This window comes from Aplosporella prunicola (assembly GCF_010093885.1).
Source record: "Aplosporella prunicola CBS 121167 unplaced genomic scaffold K452scaffold_34, whole genome shotgun sequence".
Classification (NCBI taxonomy): domain Eukaryota; kingdom Fungi; phylum Ascomycota; class Dothideomycetes; order Botryosphaeriales; family Aplosporellaceae; genus Aplosporella; species Aplosporella prunicola.
In genome coordinates this window covers 100,291-124,818 of record NW_022983562.1, presented here as the reverse complement: position 1 = coordinate 124,818, position 24,528 = coordinate 100,291, and the positions used below count along the sequence as shown (strand labels likewise).

The window sequence follows — 24,528 nt, the reverse complement described above, 5'->3', positions numbered from 1 at the left end:
CAAGGTGGCGCCGAGGCGGCGCGTGTCTGCGTGAATTAGTAAGGTTGGGGCCAGGAGAGCTGTAGTGGGGTGCTAGGTACGGAGTAGGTGTGTTTTGGTCGGGGATAGGAGTTGTTGTCCACGTAGTCCGTGTCCGTGTCCATCCGTGTCCTCACAATTAGCTAGGTTATTGATTGTCTAGAGCTTTACTATTATAAAGCAGGATTTATTCGGTGCGAATTGGCTTCTTTTTGGTACCTTCTAGTCTCGTTTGTTGTTGTTGTCCACCTACAAATCAGTTCCCAACAAGCTCATCGACCATAGGCCCGCAGCAGCCAAGATACCTCGTCGGATCACACAAGTCCTCCAACTCCTCTCCCCCCAAAAGCCCCACGACACGCTCCTGCCTCTCCAGCGCCTGAAACAACGACACTCCCTCATCGCTCACAACAGCACACGCGGCCCGCACAATCTCACCCGCCTCCGAGCGCCCCAAAAACCGCGCCAAGCGCAACGCCACCGCCTCCGCAACAACCAGCCCCCGCGTCGACCGCAAGTTCCGCAGCATAGCATCCTGATTGACGTGCAGCCCTGCCAGCGCCAAATCCGCTTGCTGCAGCCCCCCGACCAGCGCCATAAACGCCGTCGGCACGGCCGCCCACTCGAGCCGCCATGGCCCGCCCCCGCCCTCGCTCGCGCTGACCATGGCGTCGAGGACGAGGCTCGCCTGCGCGCGCACGAGCTTGCTCGCCGCCAGCATCGCCTCGGCCGGCAGGGGGCGGTTGCGCTGCAGCGGCAGCAAGGGCAGCGCGGGCAGCGAGGCCGGGGTGTCCGGCTCCGCGAATGCGACCTCGCCTACCTCGGCCGATGACAGGAGGAGCAGGTCCTGTGCGAGCTTGCCCAGCGACCCGCCCACCAGCGCGAGGAAGTTGGTGATGTCGGCGACGGTGTCGCGCGCCGTGTGCCAGGAGATGACGGGGTCGGTGAGGCCGAGGAGGTGCGCGATGCGCCTGCGGACGCGGATGGCACTGGCGGCAGCGGCTGCGTCGGTGCTAGGGCCGCGGGCGAGCGAGAGCGAGGCGAGGGAGCCGGCCGCGCCGCCAAATTGTGCGAGCAGGCTGGTGGCTTGCAGGTGTGTGAGGCGCGCGAGGTGTCGCTGGAAGCTGGCCAGCCAGACGCCGCACTTGTAGCCGAAGGTTATGGGCGCGGCGTGCTGGGCGTGGGTGCGGCCGGCCATGGGGACGTCGCGGTAGGCGAGGGCCATGCGGGTCAGGGTGGAGGTTATTTTGCGGAGGAGGGTTTCGGTGATGGCGAGGCCTTGCTGCATTTGCAGGGTTGAGGCTAGGTCCATCATGTCCTGGCTTGAGGCGCCCCAGTGGATGTACCCGGCTTGGTGGCTATTAACTCAACTGTTGCTTACCCACGCAAGGCGTATGGATGGGCCTTACAGAGTTCATCAGGGACCAACTCAGCCATCTGCTCGACCAAGGGCAGGACCGGGTCGCCGACAGCCTCAGTGCGGAGGCCGAGCAGCGCCCAGTCGAGCCTCCAGACGTCGGCGCAGTGCTCCCTGATAGCGGCCGCGACGCCGGCGGGTATAATGGCCTCGGCTTCCTCGGCTTGCGCGAGCGCGACCTCCGCTTTGACGAGGTTGGCGACGTACGCGCTCTCGCAGAAGCAGTCGCGGATTTCTTCGGTGCCGAAGAGGTTCCCGACGAGGACCGAGTCGAAGACCGTGACTTGTGCCATGCTCTTGAGTCTTGAGTGGGTGGCTTGCTCGTCGTCGCGTATTGGACAGTGTTGTGGCTTCGAGCTTGTTACTTGTCAATGTAGTCGTGGTGGTAGGCCTGACCCGGTATCTCTAATAGGCTTAGCTGAATCCTTTGAACGCAACGACACCGAAGCTGACCTGCGGTGTCTAATAATAGTCACCCAATAGCTAGCAACCATCCTGAAAGCTTAAAAGAACCTTCACTTCTCCGCATACAATATAGAAGTAGACGCCATTTTCTTCCATTCGGTATAACTACCCACGATACATTCACAATGGAGTACAACACGCCCGAAGCAGTAGCCGCCTTAGCTAAACCCGAGTACGTTCATCTCCAACCTCTATCGATTCGAAATAAGTCTAACAAAACATCCAGTCCACACATGGCCGAAGTCAGCACCCCCGCCCCAGCCACCACATCCACCATCCCCTCAAAAAACAAAATAAAAACAAAAACACAAAGAAAACCCTAACTAACACCCCCGAAAGCTCCTCAAAGCGACCCCCATCCCCGCCGGCCGCGCCCTTATCGACGCCTTCATCGCCTCCTCCCGCTCCTTCACACCCTCCCCCGAAACCCCCCTCGAACAAATCATCCACATCCCCATGCGGGACGGCCATCTCAACCCCGCGCGCGTGCACAAGCCCCCCCATCGGACCACCGACTCCACCGACACCGCCGCCAACACGAATGCCAACCCCGCAGCAAGCGGCAGCGGCAGTCCGCTAGTAATCCTCATCCACGGCGGCGGCTACTGCGCCGGCACCTACGAGCAGGCGACCCCGCTCGCGCGCATCCTCGCGCGCACCTACAACGCCACCGCCATCACAATCTCGCACCGTTTCGCGCCAGACCACCCCTTCCCGACGCCCGCGCACGACGCCATCGACGCGGTGGCGTGGCTGGCATCGCACGCCGCCGACAGCGGCATCGGCGCAGACACAGCCGCGGGGTTCGTCGTCGGGGGCGGGTCGTCGGGCGCCTCGCTTGCGGGCGTGGCCGTGCAGGCGTGGCTAGATGCAGGGAAGGAACCGAGGGTCTCGGGCGTGTGGCTGCAGATGCCGAGTTTCCTCGACCCGAGTATCGTGCCCGACAAGTGGAAGACGCTGCATTTCGCGCGCGAGCAGAACGCGGCCGCGCCGGTCCTGAATGCCGAGTCCCTGGCTTATCTGAAGGAGCTGTATCGCGCGGACGTGGGGTCTGCGCTGTTTTCGCCGGTGGGGTCGGGGGGGTTTTTGACAGAGGGGAGGATGATGCCGAGGACTTACATTATGGTGTGCGGCATGGATCCGGTGAGGGATGATGGGTTGGTGTATGAGAAGATGTTGCGGGAGAAGGGCGTGCTGACGCGCTTGGATGTGTATGCCGGGGTGCCGCATGGGGTGGGGCTGTTTGCGAAGGCGGGGCTGGAGAAGGCGAAGAGGGCCGAGAGGGATGGCGTGTTGGCGTTCGGGTGGTTGTTGGGGAGGGAGGTGGGTGTGGAGGAGGTGCAGAGGGCTGTTGATGGTGCTTGAGCGCTTTTAGTGCCCTGTTAATGAAGAGAGTTTGTATCGGTTTTTGTCGTTCGAATTTCATGTTTTACATTGGGTTAAGAATTGCAATTCTCAGTCTCCAATACTGTTTATCACTGACTTGTTGTGTTGTCGAAGAGTGAGAAGGCAGTAGGTCTCGATGATTGGCTAAACTGCTCGACCAATGTTATGTTAGCAAAACTGTCACATGGTGCGTCTTCTGCGGCGCAATGCATTTATTGTCTTACGCCCTGCGGTTTATGAGAGGCTGGCGTGAAGCAAGCGAAGCGTTCAGGTTGGCTCGCGCGTAGGATTGATGAAAAGTCGCATTTTAGCTGACCGACTTATAACACGGGCACCGTGCGATCTGGAAGGCTGGCTATTCTTGACTTGCAGATGCAGCAATTAAGAAACACTCACCGGCCCCGAAGAGGAAACAAGCTACTGCCTAGAAATTTGAGGCTGCCGCTGGACCAATAGGTTGCAGGCAATCGTCTGTTTGTTGTCAGCTGGAATATCTGCCCCCCGCATGTGGCTTTGATGACTGCGTTGACGCTTCACACCACCTTCTGCCGCAACTGACAGATAAAAACGAGAAGTCGCAAGGGCTTTCTACAAGTCGATTCCAGGCCAGGAAGCTCGAACAGAACCTTCGCTATGGTGTCTTCCGGCAGGTTTAGAAAATATGCCTACAAACTCGTTCCTCTTTCTGAGGACAATAAGGAATACCCAAAGTGGATGTTCTTCAAATTCGACCTTGGGTGTTGGCTCAGGCTCAGCACACCCAGCCTAATCGTGATCTTCCTCCTCTTCCAGATTGCGATTCTTGTCATCAAAGCGCGTGTTTTTATACAGCTGGAATTCCGCGTCGTCGGAGCTTGGGGTCGTGCTGTTTGAAAACGAAAGATAAACTTGAAGGACTGCGCGACTGCAATCAAGCCGCTGGACAGCGTCAACTGCAGTCTCATCTTCAATCCGAACACCGATCAACCCGCCCTGAACCGCTTGAAATGGGACACTACAGCACCCAACGGAAGCGCGGTATCATATGGCTGGTGCGACCTGGTCACCTGTCTGGATGGATTCAAAGTCATTCCTTCGAAACCACGCGAGTCCGCTTTTCCCGAAACGACTCTTACTATTTGGAGTACCGTGAACAGCGCAACCCTCCTCGTGCTTGTCCTGCTAAGGAAACACGCGTTGATGGGAAGACACGCTCCAAAGGACTGCCCAGAGCGAAGAAGCATTGTCGACTGGACCATCTACGCAAAGTCAGTTGTATCTTACGGTTGGTTCTGGTGGGGCTTCGCACAAATAGTGCGATATCCAGATAGGCACCGTTCGCTCTCGCTCTGGTCTTGGTGGCCAACCTGGGTCAAGGCTTATACATTGCTCGCCAATGCCCATCCGATGGCATGCTTTTTCTCTGCTGGTTCCAAGTACAAAAGGACTCTGCAGTAGTCCCTCTTTATCGCTACATTAGCCCAGTATATCGGTACCGGGTATGCGCGCATAGCCGTAGTGGGGTGGAATTGGAGGGCTATAGTATTTAGTGGGCCTGGAACGAAGCCGCAATACGACTGCATCGAGGACGCAATCACTACCGCCCCAGGACTTCTGAGTGCTCAATGCACACCAGCACAGCTCTGTAGTCCCGCCAAGGATTGGCTCTTCCAAAATCCAGGACTTTTGGCTGCAATACGACTAGCTTCCAATTCAGCAAAGGGACCATACATATATATACCTTTCGTAATTCCGTACTTTTTGTTTCTGGGTATTATTGTTGCAGCATCTTTCAACTTCGACAGAAAAACGAAGACCAGGATTCTGCGTCAACAGTTCCGAGACGATGTGGTAGCCTTCATACGAATACCCTTTCTCATGATGCTTGTAGGAACACTTATGGTCGATATTACATGTGCCATATTTATACGCACCGAATTGCAATCCATGGATAGAGAAGCGCCGATAAGGTACGATTTGGATTGCCGAGCGCTCCACATTTTCGCAAGCCCGTGGAAGCATTACCTGGATATCAATGGCTATGCAAGGGGGTACAGAGTGGCGAGGTCTTGGTTTGACGTCTAAGGGTAGATACAGTTGGTACTGGTGGATGTTCGGTTCGTTTCGCGAAGGATATCTCAAATTGACCTTGTCCAGCTAAATTAGCTGCTTGCTTCCTCATGAGACACGGTACACCACCCTACACGAGGAGAAAGCCCTCGACAGTTGTATCTCCCCCACGTCAGTCACGATAAGACCCGTTCCCCAGAAAGTGCTGAGGGCGGTAATCCCGCATCATGCGACGACCCTCATCCGCCATGCCGACAATGTCATCGCCCTGCACCTCGAAACGCAGCTCTTGAACCGCAGCAACCAGAGCGCGCAACGCATCGCCGCCGCTCTGGTACTCTAGGGTCCAGCAGGCGCGTATGAATGCACGAGCCGGCAAGTCTGCGGGCAGCTCAGGCGCGAACTTGCGCAGCAGGGCCCGTAAGTCGTCCAGACAGCCCCGCTGCTGCTGCTGCTGCTGCTCCGGAATCTCCCAGTCAGGCTCTTTCCCGCCGCTCAACAGGTAGTATGCCAGGGAGCCCAAGCTGAAAATATCGGCGCATCGCCCCAGCGCCAACAAGTCCTCGGGCGAGACGTCAGGATCCGGGCCAAGGCAGTGCCACGGCAGCGAGAAGGGCGTGTCAATTAGCTCGCCGAACTTGCCATCGAAGAAGGCGTGGGTCAAGCCGAAGAGAGCGAGCGAGGCGTCCTCGCGCAGCCAGAGCACCGAGAGATTCAGCGCGCAGTGGGCGACGTGGCGAGCGTGCAGGAAGGCCAGCGCCGACGCGAGATGCAGCAGCCAGCGCAGTCGCAGACCCCGCGTCGCGGAGCCGAAAATCTCCGGGTGCGCTGTGACGAACGCGGCTAGCGCGCCGTGGGGAAGCACTTCGAATTGCGGACACTCTTTGTCGGTCCCCAGGAACCTGCTCACGTCAGCTCTTGTCTCCGCCATCGCTCTCACACCTGTAGAGTCCACTCACCTCACCAACCGCAAACACGCCGCCGCCGCCTCCTCCCCGCCCACAAACTCCCACGCCGCGCCCGCATGCGCGCGCACGTCATCGTCCTCAACCGCGTCATATCCCTCACCCAAAAACAGTGCGCCGCGATCCTGTCGCAGCCACAGCGAGGGCCCCGAGTCGTAAGGGCTGCCGAGACGCGTCGCTCTCGCCGGCTGGGGCTCCGCGCTCCTTGCCTGCTGGCGCGCGTACGCATCGCGCTCGGCCGGCGTGCGGTCGTACAAGGGCCCGTACCACCATACGCTGAAGAGGTGGCGGGCGAGCCGGCCGAGGTCGCGCACATCATACCAGATGCGTCCGGGGAGGGTTGCTGGTGGGGCGGTTGAGAAGGAGAGGGGCTCGCTGGGGCGGGGTGCTGGTGCTGGTTCTGGTGCTGGTGCTGGGGGGGTGGACATTGCGACGACGGTTGTGCTGGAGAGGGAGTGTGGACCTGGTGACATATATCTTGCTTACCATTCCTGCGCTAACGCCTTCAGGTCACACGAGTCCAGGAACGTGTGCTACTGTCAGACTATGTCTCATCTCCCCGGCAAATTGTACTCCATAGGAGCCGAAGGATGTCAGGTCGCTTAGAATTTGGATATTGCAGGTATGGCGGCCATGCCCATATGCTGCGGTAAGTAGACGGGAGCGCTCTCCATGGTTTACTCCTTACATAAACCCACATCTGGCGTTCGCAGCTAACAATGTCACTCAAAGGGTACGCAGATTGCAACATTGCCTCCCCCTCGAACCGTTGTACAATCCCTCCCTACGCTACGCCGGTCAGGTTCCTCCCCACACGGGCGGGCCCGCGCGCGATGGCGGCAAATTCGTGCAAACATCGGTGCGATCGAGCTTGATGTTCTGCCAATTCCCTAGGAGGCGGTTGCCGGAGAACGCCAGGAACCAGCGCGCCTCCATGTACAAGCTCTCGATCCTGCGCTGCGCGTAAAACGCCTGCAGCTTGCTGCGGCCGTTGAGCACGACCGAGTCGAGCGTGATGCGCACGAAGTTAGCCCAGTCTGTGTGCAGCGCGATCTGGGCATTTCCTGGCTGGCCGTTGTACCAATTGCTGAACGTGTGCAGGTCGTTGTAGATGCCGTTGTAGGTGCCGCAAAAGGCGCGCCATACCGGGTCCAGCGCCATGTACGTGAAAACGCCGCCGACTTCCTTGACGTACAGCAGCTGCTCCTCCGACGTCCGCATGTCCCCGAAGTCGCCCTCGTTCGATATACTGACGCCCCGGAATAACTGCCCTTTTACGCTGTTGACCCGGTCCACGAGAATCACGACGCGGTCTAAGTGCGCCAGGCCTCCGAGGTGGTCGACTAGTCGGTTCGCAGCCCTCACGTTGCCAAACGGGTTTCCCGGCAGGCTAGAGGTCAACATGTTCCGGTTTATCCAGGCTCTGGATAGGATCTGCTGGCCGGGGCCTGCCTTTGGGGATCTGGGATCCATCTTCAGATTCCCCTTTTGGAGATACTCGTCGAAGAATTTGCCGATGGTCTGTCCCTCAAACACGTGCTCGGCTGCTGCAGTCAGTATTGCACGGCAGCCATCAATGAACCGTGTCTCAGGCTGCTTCGCTCACTGTTATGCATCACCCGAACCATCGTCCCATCGCTCTTTTTCGCCATCTGCGCTTTGCTGTACTGCATGATCCCCCAGTTTGTGCACGAAGCTCTCTGCACGAACCACTTGGGTATGGCGTCCAGCTGGCGCACACCGCCGGGCTCATCCGCGAACTCGACATTCGGATCCGTGGGGAAGTCTCGCACAACAATCAGCTTGCCGCCTTCCCATTCCAAGTGAGTGAGTAGTACTTACTCGGGTAAGCTTGAGACTGCGAAATCGTCTGGCTAAGGATCCTAACGGGCTTCTTGCCAGTGTTGACCTTACCTCCCTTTCCGATACCTAAGCTCATCGACAGCCCGCGCTTGAAGTTCTCAGCTGAGCTCGCGAGGCTGATCGTGTCGGCGTCATTCCCGAAGTAGTCGCCATCGTAGTCCGGATTGCTGCCACTCCCATACAAAAGCCATAGATCCGCGCAACCACAGCACTCGTTCTTCTCCTCGACGCACTCCACGCACTTCGACCCGACCGTGCACCGCATCGTTGGCTTTGTCAGCCCTCTGTTCAGGTCCTTCATAGCGTCGCGCACGATCTGCGAGTAGTCTAACTCGTCGTCATCGGCCCTACGATTCAGGCCGTCACCCACGTCTTCACGAGCCAAACTCTCCGGCTCCGAAAGCGAACCCATCGACGGGCTGACGCCTTTGAAGCACTGCTGGCTGCCAACCGCGGTCAAGTCCTCAACAAGCGGCTTGTCCAGCTTCGGCGGCCAGCCGGATATACCCCCGCCATTCCAAAGTTTCGCATGCTGGCTGTTCCGAATTGAGGTGTCAAGACACACCTCGTCCTTACCTTCTTTTTCGCTGACCGTAAACTCGGCAGAGAGTTCCTGATGCAGCGACATCTGTCTCCGCGTCAGTCTTTAGTGTACGCTATGGGGACGCGCGAACATTACCTCCGGCAGCACCTCGCCGCCTTTAACCGGCATGTTGATAGTCACCGACAGCCCCATCTCGACGATCGAGGTGACCGCCAGCTTCCCCGTACCTTTGAATCCGAGCGGCACCAGCACGTTCTTATGATCAACGCCCTTATTCGTCGCGTCGTCAGGCCGCCTCGCATCGTCTCCGTCGTCCGGATTCGGAAACGTCACATGCCCGCCGTAGAACTGCGACTTCACGCCGCCTTCCATGTAGCCCTCGAACGAGAAGCCCTGGCCTGTAGGCGAGGTTTTGTTGGACGTAGTCATCTTGATGCCGACGTCGATGTACGGATCGAACTCGACCCAGCCCTTGAACTTGTGCAAGTCGACGTGATGGCCGCCCTGCGACTTGGGTCCAAACTCGTGCGACATGGAGCGGCCCTGCAGCGCAGCCGAGGTATCGAGCTTGCCCAGCCCGCCGGCCTTGAACTTGGCCTCTGTCGAGCCGTCGGCGAGGAAGAAGCCCGACGCCTGGTGCACGGAGAACGTGCCGCCTTCGATGTTCGCCACGGCCGAGAAGCCGTACCATGTGTCGGCGCTGACGGAGCCTTCGGAGCCGATGGCAATTTCGTCGGTGCGTGTTTCCGGGCCCGAGGGGCACTCGTTGACCGTGCCGTCGAAGTAGTAGTTGTCTAGGCTAGCGGTCATCTTTTTGCCGTTTTTGTGGGCGAGCTTGTTGATGCGCGAGGCCCAGTCGATGGGCTTGGGGCTGAAGAACCGCTCTTCCAGGCCTGTGACGCCGCGTTTTTTGTTCTCGTAGCCTGGGGTGCTGTCAGTACTGGAGTGTGGCCGTCGAGATGAATGCACGTACCTGTGCTGTCGACGATGGCGTCCCAGTAGCCTTTTCCCTGTCAGTAAGTGGTTTCCTTTTGCAGTGTGTCTTTCGCTCGCGTACCTGGTACATTGGAATAATCAATCCGGATGCTCAGCGGCCCGGCATCTCGCCTCAAGAGCTTCATGTTATAGTCAAAGGTAAAGTCAAAGACAGCTGATGTAGGGTCCCTCTTCGCAATGTGGTCAGGGATATTCTGGTCCATGGAGAAGTTCAGCGAAATGGCTCTGCTAAAGCTCCTGCCTCCACAGTGCTCGGGCATCTCAACGACAGTCCCCTCGACGCCGCCTTCTCTGACGCCGAAGCATGCGTTTACGTCTTCTTCCATGCAGATGATGCGCGCTGTTTGCGCCTGCTCGTTGGGCCTGAAGAGCACGTCACCCGGGCAGTCTAGGAAGACGAGCCCCATTTGGCCGCCAGCACGCTTCGTTCTCATGGATGCAGCTGCAATCGACGACCCAGCCACCAGGAAGAAAGCAACGCCTGCCCCATTCGGCTCCTCTAACCCCTTTTCAGTCGCCCCGCCGAACGACGTAAGTGTGTAGTCCGGGATGGCGCTCGCAGGCGGGAGGTATTTCTTCGGGAACAGCCTGTCGAGGTCCACGGCGGTGAACGGCCTGTCCAACCCGCCGGGTGGATCGCAGCAGTACACCTTTTCGCGGCCCCAGCTACAGGAGCTCATGCCGTCGCCGAACGGATCCGTGTCGAGCGTGATCTGGTCGTTGCCGCACGACTCGGAGCACTCCTTGCCGCTCTTCCACGCGCACTTCTGGAACGAATCGGCCTTGGGGCAGCACAGCCGGCGCTGCCGCACCCAGGACACGCACGTGCCGAACGGATCCGCCGTGCAGTCCGTGTCGTAGCCGCAGAAATGCTTCTTGTCGCGCGGCCCGCCCGAGTCCTTGGTAAACTCCGTCTCGCCCTTCTTGCAGTAGCCGCCGCACTCGGTCCACCGGCATATGTCCAGGTACTGCTTCATGTTCCCGGCGTCGCAGCAAAAGACCTTCCCCCCTCGGCCGCAGCGGTCGCCATAGTCGCCGCCACGCTCCGGGTCCAGCGAGTCGCCCGTCCAGCCGAAACTGTCGCTCGTCACCTTAACCTGGCCAACGCCGCACTCGCCGTTGCAGTCGCTTTTCCTGGCATTGCTGCGCTGGTCATGCCACTGGCACGTTTCTGGGCGCGGCGCCGAGAAGCTAGGGCAGCACACAAACGCGGCGTCGTCGGCGTCGCTGGTGCTGCAGCGCTTCTTGTCGTCCGGGCCCATGTTGCGCCGCGTGACGGCCGTCCAGCCAACATCGCACATCTTGCCGCACTCGGAGATTTTGCAGCGCGAGAGGTCCTGCGCCCCGTGCGCGATTGAGGGCCCGTCGTCCCGCGCGAAGAGCAGCGGGTCTATCACGTCCGCGTTGATGGGCGAGATGGCCTTCAGCGCGTCGCGCGCCGTGTTGTCCAGGTCGACGGCCCACACCATCAGCCCGCCGAGGCCCATGGAGCTCGCGAAGTCGACTTTTTTCTGGAACGTGCGCTTGTCGTCGTATGAGACCCAACTGCCATCGCCGTAGACGAGGTAGTTGACGGCCGCGGCGGCGTCGTAATGCGGGCTAGCTTTTGTGCGGGTCAGGATGTTGCGCACCTCGTGGTAGGAGAGGATGCCAGGCGTGTCAGTACACTCGCCCTTGTCGCCGGGCCCACCAAAGCGGCAGCCCGGCTTCCAGCAGTTTGAGTCTTTGAGCTGGAAGGAGCGGCCGTAGAAGCCGAGGCCCAGGACGACCTTGCGCGGCTCGATGTCGTTGCGCCAGAAGAGGTCGAGCGCCAGGTCGATTTCGGTGAGGTTGGTATGGCCGAGCACGCGGTTGCCTATGGGGTTGTCGTTGTCCCACACGCCGTGCAGGTCGTAGCTCATGAGGTTGATCCAGGAGACGTGGGGTGCGGTGGCCGGGAGGTCAAAATGCCGCAGGTACCAGTACGACGTGGGCGCCGTGACGGTGACGAGGTAGCCGTGGGAGTCGCGGTTCACGGCCGCGCGCAGCTCTTTGAACAGTTTGGCGTAGTTGGCGCCGTCGCTGGGCTTGCCGCCCCGGTCTTTCGCCCCGGGATACTCCCAGTCGAAGTCGACGCCGTCGAAGCCGTATTCCGATAGGAAGCCGAGCAGGTTCCGGATGAAGGCCGCGCGGGTCGCAGCACTGGCGACCATGTTCGAGAAGACAGGCTGGTATTTCCCGGGGTCAGTGTAGGTCCAGCCACCGAGGGCGACGAGGACCTTGAGGTTGGGGTTGCGGTCCTTGAGCGCGACGACCTGGCTGAAGAGGTTAGGCGAGAGGCCGTCCATGGTGATGATTTTGAAGGCGGGCCCGGGCGAGATGTACGCGAACGAGAAGATCAGGTGCGTCAGCTTGTTTATGGGGATCTCAGCCGGCGTCATGGTGCCGCAGCTGTGGTTGAAGGACCAGCCCTCGTAGTAGCCGATCACGACTTGCTGCGCGTTGCTCTTGGGCCCGTGGGGCTTCGGCTGCGTGCAGTGCGACTGGCAGCCCGCGCCGCAGAACTCGCTCGCCATGCCACAGAAGCCGAAGGCCGAGCAGCAGACCTGCGATAATCAGCATATGTTTCCTCTTTTCTCAACCACCTGCGTCCGCGGTGCAGCAACAAGACAACCCAAACCACAGCGACCCGCTCTCTGTCACAGCACGTACATTCAACGGACAGCCCTTCCCCGGCGGATCTGCATACTGGCCACACTCGGCTTTGGCACTGCAATTTGACTGGCATCCCTTCCCGCAGTACTTGGGCTCATAGCCGCACCACCCACTCGCGCCGCAGCATGCGCCATTGCTGCACGGCCGGCCCGGGCCGCACGTGAAGTCGCCATCGGCGCCGGAACTGCTGGTCTGGCCGCTGGTGTTGATGGCGCCGGTGACGACTCGGCCGGCGGTGAGGAGCTCGTGGAGGCGGGCGTCTGTGGCGCGTTTGATGAGGTGGGAGGTGCGGGCGTTATTCGTGCTGCGGAAGAGGAGGATGACGAGGGAGAGGAGTACGAAGAGGAGGGGATTGCTGCGCCAGCGCTTGGGTGAGTGCATCACTGCGTGTGCCAGCAGGAGGCAGATGGTAGGTGGCGAATTGTTCTGCGCATTGCGCTAAAACCCAGGGGATGGTCTGAAATAGTACGGGGGTTTTCTGCTGCTCCACGCAAGGGCTTCCTCTTTCATTGTGAATCTTCACCGTTGCTTCTCGTGAGCAAAGGAGACTTCTCGGCCTCATATTCCCCCGCTGATGACAGCCCCTTATACATTCCCATCGCGGTCGCGTTTGGTGGGCGGATTCGTCAAGGGCCTTGGGTTAGCGGGGTAGGGCGGTCCTCCGTTCCGCTGTCTTGGGTCGAGGTAGTTCTTATTTGGGCGATCGGTGGTGCACAAGACCGTCCAACGTGGGTTGACAAGACATTCCTGGGCGTAAGCGAGAGCCCTGCCGATGCGGAACAGGAGTCGTTTGTTATATTATCAGATGACGAGTTCGCAGTGTAGGTCCGTAAGGGAAATGCTGTGCATTGCCCTTCTCGCCAGTTCACAACTCGTCCAGTTTGCGCATGGCAACAATGATTTCTTTTCGTCTCTTTCTCAGTCTTTTGCTATCTCTCTCTCCGCCCGTTCAGGCTCAGTCTGGGTTCCCGCTCTACGCCGCAGATGCATCCTTCTTTCCCGGGGCATCGAAGGAGTGTCTTGATGCGTACAACGCAAACGTGACGTGCAGCGGTTTGATCAATGGGCTTTTTTACCATCTGTTCCAAAAACTCCCGGATGCCGACCTTACTGCTCTATGCACCGCCAAGTGCTATTCATCATTGCAAGCTCACCGGGCCAAGATCGTTAGCTCTTGCAAAGGGACGACTATTCACGATGATTATGTCGGCAATGACTATGCTCCTACTGCTTGGGATGACGAGGCCATCTATGCATACAACGTTACCTGCCTCGCCGGGAGGTAATCTTTCTCCAACCTGCGAACGAGAAACCCGAGCTGATTTCACGCAGCGACGGACGCTTTTGTAATCGCCAGAATGCCACTGACGACTCCGCGTGTGACGGATGCTATCTCAGGACTCTGCAGATGCAGTTGAACTCTCCATTCGAAGGCCAAGAGCCAGCTTTAGCCAGCCTGTTTTCGTCGTTGACATCAAGCTGCAGAAGCACCGGCTTCTCCACGAGTACCCCTTCGGCGACTATCATTGTCAACTCGACACGTCCTACGTCTGACCGCACCTGTTCCAGCACGTACAAAGTACGCAAAGGGGATACGATCTTCTCCGTCTCGGCATCGGAAAACGTATCCACCGACGCTCTCCGCTCGGTGAACGGGCTCACGCGGAGCAAAATCGACTTCCCTTCTGCAGGGTCTTTGTGCATCCCATTTAGATGCAGAACCCACGTCGTCACGCCCAAAGACACCTGCGCCACCATCGCCAGCCAAGCCGGCATCTCCAGCACGCAGCTCATGTCCTGGAACCCGCTCATCGGGCTGTGCATCAGCCTTGCCGGCTTCATCAACGAAACGCTTTGCGTGTCCAACCCGGCGGGCAACTTCGCCGTCCCAGCCGCCACCACGTCCTTCTCCGCCGCGTACACGACGCCGGCGCCCGTCCCCAAAAACGCCGTCCAAGGCACCAATGCCCACTGCGGCCTCTTCTACGAAACCCTCGCCGGCGACTCCTGCGAGGCCGTCGCGATCAAGTTCAATATCGCGCTCAGGGACTTCCGCTTCCTGAACCCCATGCTCGACACGGACTGCACGAACCTCTGGCGCGGGAACAGCTACTGCGTCGCCCCCGTCGGCGCCATCACGACGTACTCGAAGTATCCAGGCGGCGCGCCCGCCTTGTCGCCAAAAGCATGGATTACCCACTCCGGGACCAAGCTCAACTGGACCGCCGCGTTCGACTTTGACGACGATGAGGGCGGCGGCGACAGCGGAAATCCTGTAAAGCGGGCTGCGGTGATCCCCATTGCGGACGGCACCCGCGTCGACTGCTGGAGCTACCTCGCGCTCAACGACTCGCGCATGGACATCGCCGACTGCGGGCGCCTAGCCAGCGCGCTGGACCTCCCACTCGAGGACTTTCTGGCGTGGAACGCGGGGCTCGCTTCTCCAGTCGGCGACACCAGCGACAGCAACACCAACAGCGCCTCAGCACCGCCTTCTTCCTCGTCGCCCTGCGCCCTCGCCCCCAGCCGCTCCTACTGCATCGCGCTCAACTCACCCACACCCTCCGCCCCGTCCGCAGCGCCAAACCCGACGCCACCAACGCCCCGCGGCGCCGACGAGGCGAAGGACTGCATCACCTGGGCGCGCATGCCGGCGGACTGGAACTGCTTCGACTTCTACGACACGCGGGGGCTGACGCTCGCGGCGTTCGCGGGGATGAATCCCAGCGTTGGGGATGATTGTAGGGGCTTGGTTCCCGGGACGTGGTATTGTGTCGCGGTGGGGAAGGGTGGTGGGGGTGCGATGAAGAGTACCTCTGCGACGGCTACGGCGGTGGTGTCGACGGCTTCGAAATCGACGACTACTGCTACTGCTGCTGCTGCTGCGACGGCGACTACAACGCCGGACCCCGTAAGGGAGGGCACGGTGAAGGGGTGCGCGAAGTTCTATAAGGGGATTGCTGACGAGTTTTGTGCAGACGTGGCGAAGAGGAATGGTGTCAGTGTGGAGGATTTCTTAAGGTGGAATCCGGCGGTGGGGAAGGAGTGTGGGAATTTTTGGGTCGGGTATTGGTATTGTGTTGGTGGGCCGAAGATGTAAGGTGGGTAAGTGATTGAGGTAAGCCAAGTGGGGGTTTGCTGGTTGTGCCTGTTTCGGTTGCTGAGAGTTGCTGCTGCTTTGGGCTGAGGGGGGCGCTGGGTTTTTGCCTGTTTCCGACCCGGAATGATGCCTTAGGCTAGCGTCACCAGCGTCTCCGCAACATGTTTCTTGTACTTGGTCCTCTGCCAACACCACATTCGCCTCGAGGATTCTGCATGGTAGAGAGTGCGATAAACGGTTACGATTCGCCTACATGTTGCCTAGGTGGGCTAACAACGAGAGAAGATTGAGGAGCAGATTTCGGCTACGCTACAATTCTTCAGGCTTTCATTCCCAGTACCCATCACCCTTTTCCCTACAGGTGCCGATAACACAGTAGTATGAACCTCCCTCATTATTCTTATTTGGGCTTTTGATGACATAGGGCTTCCCAATCGGCTTTGGGGAGCCACTCCCACATTCTTTTTTCGCCCAGTCTTGAACGGTGTAAGCAGTATGGGCAACCTTAATCCATACACAGAGTTGGTGGTTGGCTGCTGCAGTGCAATTAATACCTAAAAGTGCCGAGAATGTCACATTAGTATTGTTCTTGGAGAGCTTTTACGAAGCAACTTCGTTGACTTACCACCGCCAGTGCTGTATTTCGGCGTAACTGGAAAATCGCCCGGGATCCATTGCGCGGGTTTCTTGTCAGCGCTGAATCTAAAGCTGTATCGATTTGTCTCGTGGGGCCCTAGGGAACAAGTCTTTCCAACGCATTGCCGCGTCAGAGAAACTTGCTTGTGGAAGTAGTTATGGTGCGGGTTCCCGTTGCCAACTAGTCTTGTAGAGGAATACATGTCAGTAGTTGCTCCGTTCCAGAAAGATATGATCATTATACCTTGTTTCCTTGTGTCTTTTACACGTTGATTTTGCTGCTCGCTTCGAAAGACCCCCATCGTCACTCTTGCCTGGCGTGGGCGTAGCTATGCACTGGCAAGCAAAGCTAAAAATCATGGCGTAAAGTGCCAACACAATGAAGTTGGCCATGTTTCAGCCAGATGAAGATATTCTGAGGATAGGATGATTTCTTTAAGATATATCGATTCTGCGGGGTTTGAAGACAAATTGCTCAGCGTTTAATCAGCTCGTGAAGGAAAGTTGCTGCTTGTTACTTTAAGTTCTTTCTATATAACAAGTAGAGAAGCCTGTTTGCGTTTTCTGCGGCTGAGCATTCCAGCAAAGTGCCTTGGTGACAGTCTTGGCTGATGCAACCGGCATCCTTGGCTGTGTCACCATTGTCATCTTTGACAAACCGCTTACTGTTTCATTTGGGGTAAGCTTTGTTTGATGGTTGTACATAAAAAGCAACTGTTTCGTCATTCTTCAAATCTGTCAATGCGTTGAACGCCATTGTTGCACTGCGTAACCTAGAAAATAAGCTTTGGCAAATGCGTATACGAGCAATCAAACAGGCAATCAAAGCTAGATTCGTCACTAAGCAACGAACAAAGCACGCGTGTTTTCTCGGCAGCTGGGTAGACCTTGGCAAACGACGCACACATCGCAAACGCAATGTTATCCAAGCAACGTTTTCGGTTATAAGTTATCGAAGAATATTACGCTGTTAGAAATTAGACTAATATTCTCACTGCAGCAGCAATTTATTATGCCGTGTATTTATTTTGTTTCATTTCCGGTCGATGCCTAGATTATATATTTCACGTTGCTGCATCACACGGATGTGCGCAGTGATACGAAGCAATGGTTGGGCTTATACAGGGTCGGCATTTCCGTGTGGATGCTCTTGGACTCTGAACTTGAATGATTGTGCGAATCAAGACAATCTCGAGACTCTTGCTTCTTCCGTCATTCCGCCCAGAAACATTAACAGTGATCCCAGAAAACTATATTGTCCATGCGTCTCCAGTATAGTCTATCCATTCTTGGTATGCGTATCCGATGTCATTTGTTCAACTTAACTGGAACGTCTCAAAGATCTGTCTCCTTCCATCTCATGCGCTGCATCGCCGGGCATTTCGAATACCACTCTGCTACCTTCAGCCTCCACGGTTCCTCTTGGCGCATCCATTTCACTTGCCAGTTTGTCGCCTTCAAGCTCCTGCACACCGTGTGATGTAAGCTCTTGCGGTGGCAGTTTAGTTGAGTGTTCTTTTGGCTCTTGTTTGTCTGTTGATTCTCCCTTCATACGGTTCCGCCGAAGCATGAACATGAGCGTTCCAATCGATATGCATCCAATGGCACCCCCCGCGGCACCTACTCCGATGCCGATCTTTGCACCGGTGGAAAGGGATCCCGATCCCGATTTATTGGCTGTCGTCATGATCACGGTCTTTCCCGAGCTGTTGGTGCACTCAAGTCCACCATCAATCTTCCCCGACTCGGCTAATTCTTGGAAAGGAGAGCAATCTAAGTCTCCAGTTGTTCTTATGCTCATTTTACCATTTACTTTTTCTAAGGATAGAAACGAAAGGCCGGAAAAAGAATTCCTTGAGAGAATATCAGCATTTTTAAACAGTATGCCTTCATTCTCGTGGAGATAATACTAACTCGGAGAAATTTCCTGATAAGCTAACATTGCCCGCTGCATTTTGAAGCGTGGATAGTCGTAGGGTAGTGAGGTTTGGGCTACCGTCGATCAAAATATTTCCAGCTTCGTAAAAGCCAGGAAATGCAACTTCGGACCATCGAGTATTACCAACCAAATCCAAAAAAGATCCAACGCGAGCCAGCTGAGAAACCAAAATCGTCTCGCTGTTGGTATTATGTACCGAGAGAAAGTTGCTGACATTTTTCAGCATGTTTATCGAGAACGAAGAGATGTTGTAAAGGTACACGTTCTCAGCTATTTCTAAGCTAGGCAAAGGTATGTCAAACCTATCGCCATTGTCTCCAAATGTTAGGTTGGAGGTAACTTCATAAAGCCGTGGTAGCGGAAAGCTTTGTAGATGAGGGTTGTTAATGACACGAATCTCATTCGCGTATCGAAGAGATTGAAGGCCGAGTTTGTCTAAAGACCCCAGAGAGGTGTCTCCGACTGTTACTGCTTGTATCGACGTGGCAGTGATGTTGAAGGCGATGTCCGTAAGGTTGGTAGCTCCAGTCCATTGTAATGAATTGATCTGTGAGATACTCGGAAATCTGACAGTCGATAGTCCTGGCACAGTCTGCAATGAAAATGTGTCCAAAGATCGTAGCGAGTCGCCAGATAAGGAAATAAGCCCATCAACTCCGTAAGCGGTCAGATTTCCTGTAATCACTTCGACCTTGTTGATGGCAATTTCACCAACGGCATCTGTAGCAATGGCGATGCTGCCGGTATATGTAATACATGAAGCAAGTGCGCTTGCATCACGCGTTCCGTGTATAGTTGTCGTCGATCCGGTGCAGTCTTTGAAAATCAGCTACTGCAGTACACCTGGAGAGCATTCCAGTAAGTCTTACCAGCAGAGGCATACTGCCATAGGAGCAGTAGGATTGAAATGGACTTGATCATGGTGTCTGGGCGCCGAAAATGCATATGCTGGGTACCCCAAACTGGAATTCTATGGGACAACTCGAGACTGTTAAAAGCAGGGCGCTCACGTAAGGTTTGCAAGGCGCATAACAAAGGATTTGTTCCAAGCACTTCTAAATAAGCCGCCTCATGACCTGATTTGCGGGGACTCACTGGTTCTTGTACAACGTGTGATGTCAGGGCTATCTAAGGGCCAACACTAAAACCGTCAGGGTAAGGGCTGATTTTTTAGCAGGTGTTCGTGTTACAATAAAGATCACATGTGCTCGGAGAGGCATGAGATAATTAGCCCGCCCCCAATCTGTGCCTAATCGGGTAAAGCCCCTAGCAGAAAGTAACTTCGCGATATTCGTATAGTACCTTCGCGCTTCGCTATAGAGGAACGTAGCGATACTACCTTCAAGAGTAGTAGGATACCGTCGGTCGCGTAGCCTTACGGAAATAAAGTACGTATATAATCTCGGTAGCTAGGTAGACCTTAGTAAATAATATATCCTTTATAGATATATTATTATCTAACAAACATTTTCGGTTATAAATTAGGCGAAGGATGATTTAACCACCCTACGTAATATGTACTTAGAGTAATTCTATAGTTTATGGTGGTTAGACTATCCGTATATCTTTATCAGGTGCGCTGCTATACTATTAGTTATATACGCTTAACTTCTACTATTTTATGTGCTTAGGCTAGACTTTAGTGTAGTGGGTAGAGTTAGGATACTCCTTTGTATTACCTATTTCCTACTTTCTACCCTAGTGCCACTGATCTTTTTCTTTATTTCCGCCAGATGCTGACAAATTTAGTGTGCGGAAAGGGGTAGTTAAAACATCCAAGAGGGGCGATCAAATTATCCGTCCCGTGTAAGTCGATGGAGTACTTTAAGTTTGTAGAGACCAGGACCACAATGCCGCGGCACCTGCAGCTTGTCACTCTCACATTTTATTGCAGCAAAGAGAGTCTCATTTAAAAGCGACGCATATGCTATAACCCGCGTCCATTCTGTCAATTCTTGCATGTTACAGGCGAGGGGGCTTCGCTTGTCTCTTGCAAACTATCGTGTTTTTGCTCTTCCATCAACTGTGCCCGCCGAAGGCTTGAGAACCGGAATACCGTAGCCGATGTCGCTAAGATGCTCACATACGCTTCTATCTCAGCCCAAAAGAAACCCCAAGTTGGGTCTAGTCCACCATACTCAAGAATGTTGGTGCTCAGCAAGCGAATGGTGGCAACAACGATTGTTACTACAGAGAGACAAAGAAATGCCCCAGCGGCAAGCTTATATGTAATGTTTGTCTTCGCTCTTCGCAGGACAAATATAGGAATTGATATAACTGTTTTTCTTAGCAATTGAAGTTACCAATATAAAATTTAGTACATACCCATTAAATCGGTAGCAACATCCAATGCAGTCGCCAAAGAATCTAATGCACTACTCATCGTGGGGTTGCTTTCATTGCACTTGTCTATGACAGAGAATGTAAGCTGTAAGCCTCGGTAATTGGTGGGAAAACTGTGCAACTCACAACTGTCCTTTCCGAAAGAGTGACAATGTATAAATATCTCAGATGCACTGAATCCCCAGGACAGTACCGTAAAGATAACAACGAACCAAAAGTACCGAATGAGAAGCAACGAGTTGTTTTTAACCAGATTTCTAAAGAGGTACAGGAAAGAGAGTTTCATTGAGAATATTGTTGTCCAAATGAAGGCGTTTACCAAGTCCAGGATGAGCGTTTGACTTTCTAACATCGGCAAATCTTTGGGCTCAACGGCAACTTTGTCGGGCATGGTCAGAAGGGCTTTGCTTAGATATAGCGAGCCGCGCCAGTGATACAACAAGGCTGTTGAAGCCGTTGAGCACAGTACTGCAGCCATGACAAGATAATCATCAAGCCACAACTTCTGGGTTGATTTTACACGAACAAAAAATCGTATGAGAGCCACGATAGTGGTTACCCCATAAAGTGTCCATGATGTAGCCTGAGAACTTTGTTAGATCTGTGACTCTACTATAGGACTAGCGGTACCAACAATCATGTCTATTTCACGAATTGGTCTCTGGTGTAGGATGGCTTCTTCCCGGGCCGCGCCAGTAAGGTAGCTTTGCGTTGGTGTGAAGGGTTGGGTAGCCATAGCTATAAGGGGTTACCAGTCGCTCAGTAGAGCACTGTATGTTTCGTGATATATGAACGAGTACGTAGAGTGGAGAGCAGAAACAATGCCTAGATATATACGATCACGTCTCTTTGTACTGAGACTTCTGCCAAAATTGCGCGATTAACCGATTTTTGTGATTGGATAAATGACGAATGTACTAAGAAAAGAACACAATTTATTCCCTATCAGAGAACCTTGGCCTGGAGTGACGCATCAGCTGAACTAGCGACTTGACTGGATTATCGACGAACCAGATACTACATTATGCATCAAGATGTCGATTATTCACTAAAAGCAGCAGTCATGCAGACGTGGTAACCAAAAGAGTCGTGTCTAATTAAATTTGGCATCACCGTCGGTTCAATTGCAGGTCTAGCATGCAGCCCCTACGCCTCAGCCGTCGCTATTATTCGTTAACAGCGGACAAGATCAGCCCTCAGCCCCAAGCCACTGGGTTTTCCAATTTGGTAGTTCGTTCGCTTTGCAGGTTAACTGCAGGGGGTGGCCGGAAATCGACCCCTTCGGCCCCCACGCCCCCGCACGCTGCATGTTGCAAATCCCCGTCCACCTGCTGACGCATTGATGCCTAGAGGTCAACCAATATAGATCTTCGATGATAACACTTTAATCCATGTAGGCTTCGGAACACACATTTTGGCGCCAGTATTTCTCATAATTGGTTAGATAGCTCGATAGCTTCCCTAGCCAGTAGTGCATGATCTAGATCCTAGGGCGAGTGGTAGGAGCATCGCGCTGCCATTTAATTCCCTCTCTATTTTCGAAAGTTACTCAGGAAATAACTATCAGTCCCTGTTTTAAAAAGTAAGGTTAGTTGCTGGCGACTGTTTGCATAGAGTTTATCGAGAATGAGATATTAAAATTTGCTCAACCACAGTCCACGCTGATTTCAGTATATTGCACAATACTGTGTGCCTGGAAGCCACAGTTGTAAGTGGCGTGGATTTAGCCTGTGAGAGCGAGCTTGGCAAGGGGCGGAACAGTTCGCCGTGCCGCAAACCCTGTCTTTTATCATTACCCTTGTCGTATCCCCCGCCTTTGGCCCTCACTCCCGCGTCTGCAACAGGCCTTCGCAGTCACCGTAGTCTTCTGTCCTCCGCCACTTTTCCCGGCCATGGAACCCGCGTCTGTCGTCTCTCTCGTCGGCGGCTGCCTGGCCCTCATATTGCGAACCTCACGAGATATCAATGAGCTCATTGCTACAGCCAAAAACGTTGACCGTAATGCAACCTTCATCTTGGGACGCCTTGCGACTGTCCGGGCCACTATCTGTCAGCTTCAGTCTTGGCTTGATAGCGAGAGCAACATCCACGAGCAGACAGTAGCTGATCTAAGGTCTGCTATCGAGGCCTGTGAAGCTGTCGTTGGCGAAATCCATGCCCATGTGCTTCGCGTCAAATCAGGATGGCTGGGAGGCTCACTGCGCCATCTCTGGGATGAAGGCCAGCTGCTGGCACATCAAAATGCGTTGGACAGTCAGACGGCAGCTTTGGGAATATTTTTAAATGCCCTTTTGCTGTACGTTTAACTCCCCTGACTATGGAACGAGCATAGCATTGACACACTTCACCGCCAGGAAATCTTCAACGCAACAACGACAGCTTCTAGAAAGACTTGAGAGCCGTTTGGCCATCAAAAATGCCCAGGATAATGCCTCTGTATACAGTACTTCCAACCGTATACTTGATACCAGCAACAGCAATAATGCGGCAGTGAGCAACTCAGAATTCGGCTTTGACAATGACTTGATCGAATCCGACACGTACAGGCGGGCAATGACCCAGCCTCTGCCTTACTCTCAATCCACCACCTTCCACATCGGTAATCCTTCAAATGGAAGCGATAGTGGCATCAACATTGATTCCGAAACGATTGCAACCTTTTCCACAGAGTCATCGGGATCCACAAGGAGCTCTATTGGCTCAAGGCTTAGCTCCGGTTCGAAGTCTTGGCGCAATTGGGCAGGAAAGAGTCGGACCACAAACGGAAGGAAGCTATGTGAAGCTGCCTGGCATGGCGACACCACTGAAGTCGTTAGGCTTTGCAACGAGGGCGCCGACGTGAACTGCAAGGGTAGGGTATCTCGTCTTAGTTCCGATAACGACACTCGAAGTGTTGCCAAGTCTCGATCGCTCCTTCGCAGAATAACTTCGGAAAGTCAATCAGATATTTCGGGTACTCCGTTACATTATGCCGCCGAAGGGGGACACCTTGATGTTGTTAGGCTTCTGAAATCCTATAGAGCCGATCTTAACTTGAAAAACGAGGACGGAAAGACACCTTTACATGTAGCTGCTGAGGACACCGTTCAAACTTTGGTATCTCTCGGGGCAGATCCACTTTCCAAAGACGATGGTTGGAACACTCCTTTGCACTATGCAGCAAAGAATGGACACCTGAGAGCTTTGCGCGCGCTGCTGAATCCAAAACGCGCGGTACACGCTGTCAATGCTCTCGAACAGACACCACTTCATCTCGCCTGCGGTGAAGGTCATACAGAAATTGTAATCTCTTTACTTGAAGCCGGAACTTATAAGAATCCCCCCGATTCAAACGGCTTAAGACCTCTACACTACGCAGCAAGGAAAGGACACGTCGATATAATAAAAGTTTTGATCCACGCTGGAGCCGATATCGAGGCGCCTTCAAAGCAGCGATGGACAGCTCTTCATTGCTCCGCAAGCGAAGGCCATGCTGAAGCCACCAGTGTCCTCATCAAAGCGGGTGCCAATATCGAAGCTTCAGCTGAGAGAAACAAGACACCACTACACCTCGCTATAGAGAACTCGAAAGACCAGGCTGTAGAAACACTGCTCCAGTTCTCAGCACGCGTGGAAGCCGAGACGGAGAGCCATGATCGACCTTTGGATCTTGCGATACGCGCCATCAATTGGAAACTAGCCAAATTACTTATAGAGCATGAGGCCGATATCAATTTTGCAACGCAAGGATCCAGTACACGGCTTCTTACTATATGCAGCACGCCGGGGCCAATCGAGCACGTTATTTCTATTGCCCGGCTCCTCCTCGAAAACGGTGCAGACGTAAACGCTAAAAGTCATTTGAACCAATCACCATTGTCCGCTGCTTGCTCCCGGCCGCACTCTGCCCTGGATTTGGTAAGGCTCCTGCTGCAGTATAATGCGCAGGTGCGCTCAGCGGACTTTTTGGCGCTATGGAGAAATGATGGGGTATCTTTATGGGAGAAACGTGTTATTTTCGCGGCGTTAAATGAGGTTGCAAGGCCCGAACTGCGGCGCGATGAAGTCGAATGGCTTATCATGTTGATATGATGATGATGTACGAAACTCACGGGTCACTCGATGTAGCGGACA

At 54.8% G+C, this 24,528-nt stretch overlaps 12 protein-coding genes across 12 annotated transcripts; 5 read left to right on the top strand and 7 right to left on the bottom strand.

Moving 5' to 3' along the window:
* Nucleotides 1–15: 15 nt before the first annotated feature.
* On the bottom strand, nt 16–1,796 carry K452DRAFT_322023 (uncharacterized protein). The gene is made up of 2 exons (XM_033544458.1): nt 1,428–1,796; nt 16–1,368 (listed from the first exon to the last, which is right to left on the bottom strand). Exons 1-2 carry the CDS (start codon nt 1,726–1,728, stop codon nt 275–277), a joined length of 1,395 nt encoding a protein of 464 aa, XP_033392825.1. The 5' UTR covers nt 1,729–1,796; the 3' UTR covers nt 16–274.
* A 560-nt stretch (nt 1,797–2,356) lies between these two features.
* Nucleotides 2,357–3,265, top strand: K452DRAFT_236425 (uncharacterized protein; the record flags this gene model as incomplete). The annotated part of the gene is made up of 1 exon (XM_033537508.1): nt 2,357–3,265. One exon carries the CDS (start codon nt 2,357–2,359, stop codon nt 3,263–3,265), a length of 909 nt encoding a protein of 302 aa, XP_033392824.1.
* A 624-nt stretch (nt 3,266–3,889) lies between these two features.
* K452DRAFT_291881 (uncharacterized protein) lies at nt 3,890–4,242 on the top strand. The gene has a single exon (XM_033541269.1). The coding sequence runs from the start codon at nt 3,920–3,922 to the stop codon at nt 4,157–4,159; it is 240 nt and encodes a 79-aa protein (XP_033392823.1). The 5' UTR covers nt 3,890–3,919; the 3' UTR covers nt 4,160–4,242.
* Nucleotides 4,243–5,032: 790 nt separating this feature from the next.
* K452DRAFT_114247 (uncharacterized protein) lies at nt 5,033–5,429 on the top strand. The gene has a single exon (XM_033535065.1). It carries the CDS (start codon nt 5,144–5,146, stop codon nt 5,348–5,350), a length of 207 nt encoding a protein of 68 aa, XP_033392822.1. The 5' UTR covers nt 5,033–5,143; the 3' UTR covers nt 5,351–5,429.
* K452DRAFT_362132 (uncharacterized protein) lies at nt 5,326–6,933 on the bottom strand. The gene is made up of 2 exons (XM_033546478.1): nt 6,295–6,933; nt 5,326–6,237 (listed from the first exon to the last, which is right to left on the bottom strand). Exons 1-2 carry the CDS (start codon nt 6,771–6,773, stop codon nt 5,508–5,510), a joined length of 1,209 nt encoding a protein of 402 aa, XP_033392821.1. The 5' UTR covers nt 6,774–6,933; the 3' UTR covers nt 5,326–5,507.
* Nucleotides 6,934–7,044: 111 nt separating this feature from the next.
* On the bottom strand, nt 7,045–7,872 carry K452DRAFT_114250 (uncharacterized protein). The gene has a single exon (XM_033535066.1). The coding sequence runs from the start codon at nt 7,771–7,773 to the stop codon at nt 7,099–7,101; it is 675 nt and encodes a 224-aa protein (XP_033392820.1). The 5' UTR covers nt 7,774–7,872; the 3' UTR covers nt 7,045–7,098.
* Nucleotides 7,873–8,809: 937 nt separating this feature from the next.
* Nucleotides 8,810–12,778, bottom strand: K452DRAFT_236418 (glycoside hydrolase family 18 protein; the record flags this gene model as incomplete). Its single annotated transcript, XM_033537506.1, has 4 exons — nt 8,810–9,630; nt 9,765–10,353; nt 11,101–12,288; nt 12,395–12,778. The coding sequence occupies 4 exons, from the start codon at nt 12,776–12,778 to the stop codon at nt 8,810–8,812; spliced, it is 2,982 nt and encodes a 993-aa protein (XP_033392819.1).
* A 1,383-nt stretch (nt 12,779–14,161) lies between these two features.
* K452DRAFT_291875 (uncharacterized protein) lies at nt 14,162–15,683 on the top strand. Its single transcript, XM_033541268.1, has one exon. It carries the CDS (start codon nt 14,190–14,192, stop codon nt 15,495–15,497), a length of 1,308 nt encoding a protein of 435 aa, XP_033392818.1. The 5' UTR covers nt 14,162–14,189; the 3' UTR covers nt 15,498–15,683.
* On the bottom strand, nt 15,633–16,372 carry K452DRAFT_341682 (uncharacterized protein; the record flags this gene model as incomplete). The annotated part of the gene is made up of 2 exons (XM_033545381.1): nt 15,633–16,051; nt 16,123–16,372. 2 exons carry the CDS (start codon nt 16,370–16,372, stop codon nt 15,825–15,827), a joined length of 477 nt encoding a protein of 158 aa, XP_033392817.1. The 3' UTR covers nt 15,633–15,824.
* A 1,650-nt stretch (nt 16,373–18,022) lies between these two features.
* Nucleotides 18,023–18,877, bottom strand: K452DRAFT_236423 (uncharacterized protein; the record flags this gene model as incomplete). The annotated part of the gene is made up of 1 exon (XM_033537507.1): nt 18,023–18,877. A coding segment is annotated over one exon (855 nt), but the record flags the coding sequence as incomplete, so codon positions are not given.
* A 1,085-nt stretch (nt 18,878–19,962) lies between these two features.
* Nucleotides 19,963–21,229, bottom strand: K452DRAFT_279095 (uncharacterized protein). Its single transcript, XM_033539397.1, has 4 exons — nt 21,050–21,229; nt 20,542–20,998; nt 20,398–20,481; nt 19,963–20,349 (listed from the first exon to the last, which is right to left on the bottom strand). Exons 1-4 carry the CDS (start codon nt 21,149–21,151, stop codon nt 20,021–20,023), a joined length of 972 nt encoding a protein of 323 aa, XP_033392815.1. The 5' UTR covers nt 21,152–21,229; the 3' UTR covers nt 19,963–20,020.
* A 2,531-nt stretch (nt 21,230–23,760) lies between these two features.
* K452DRAFT_215613 (uncharacterized protein) lies at nt 23,761–24,015 on the top strand (the record flags this gene model as incomplete). Its single annotated transcript, XM_033536241.1, has 1 exon — nt 23,761–24,015. A coding segment is annotated over one exon (255 nt), but the record flags the coding sequence as incomplete, so codon positions are not given.
* Between the last annotated feature and the right edge of the window lie 513 nt (nt 24,016–24,528).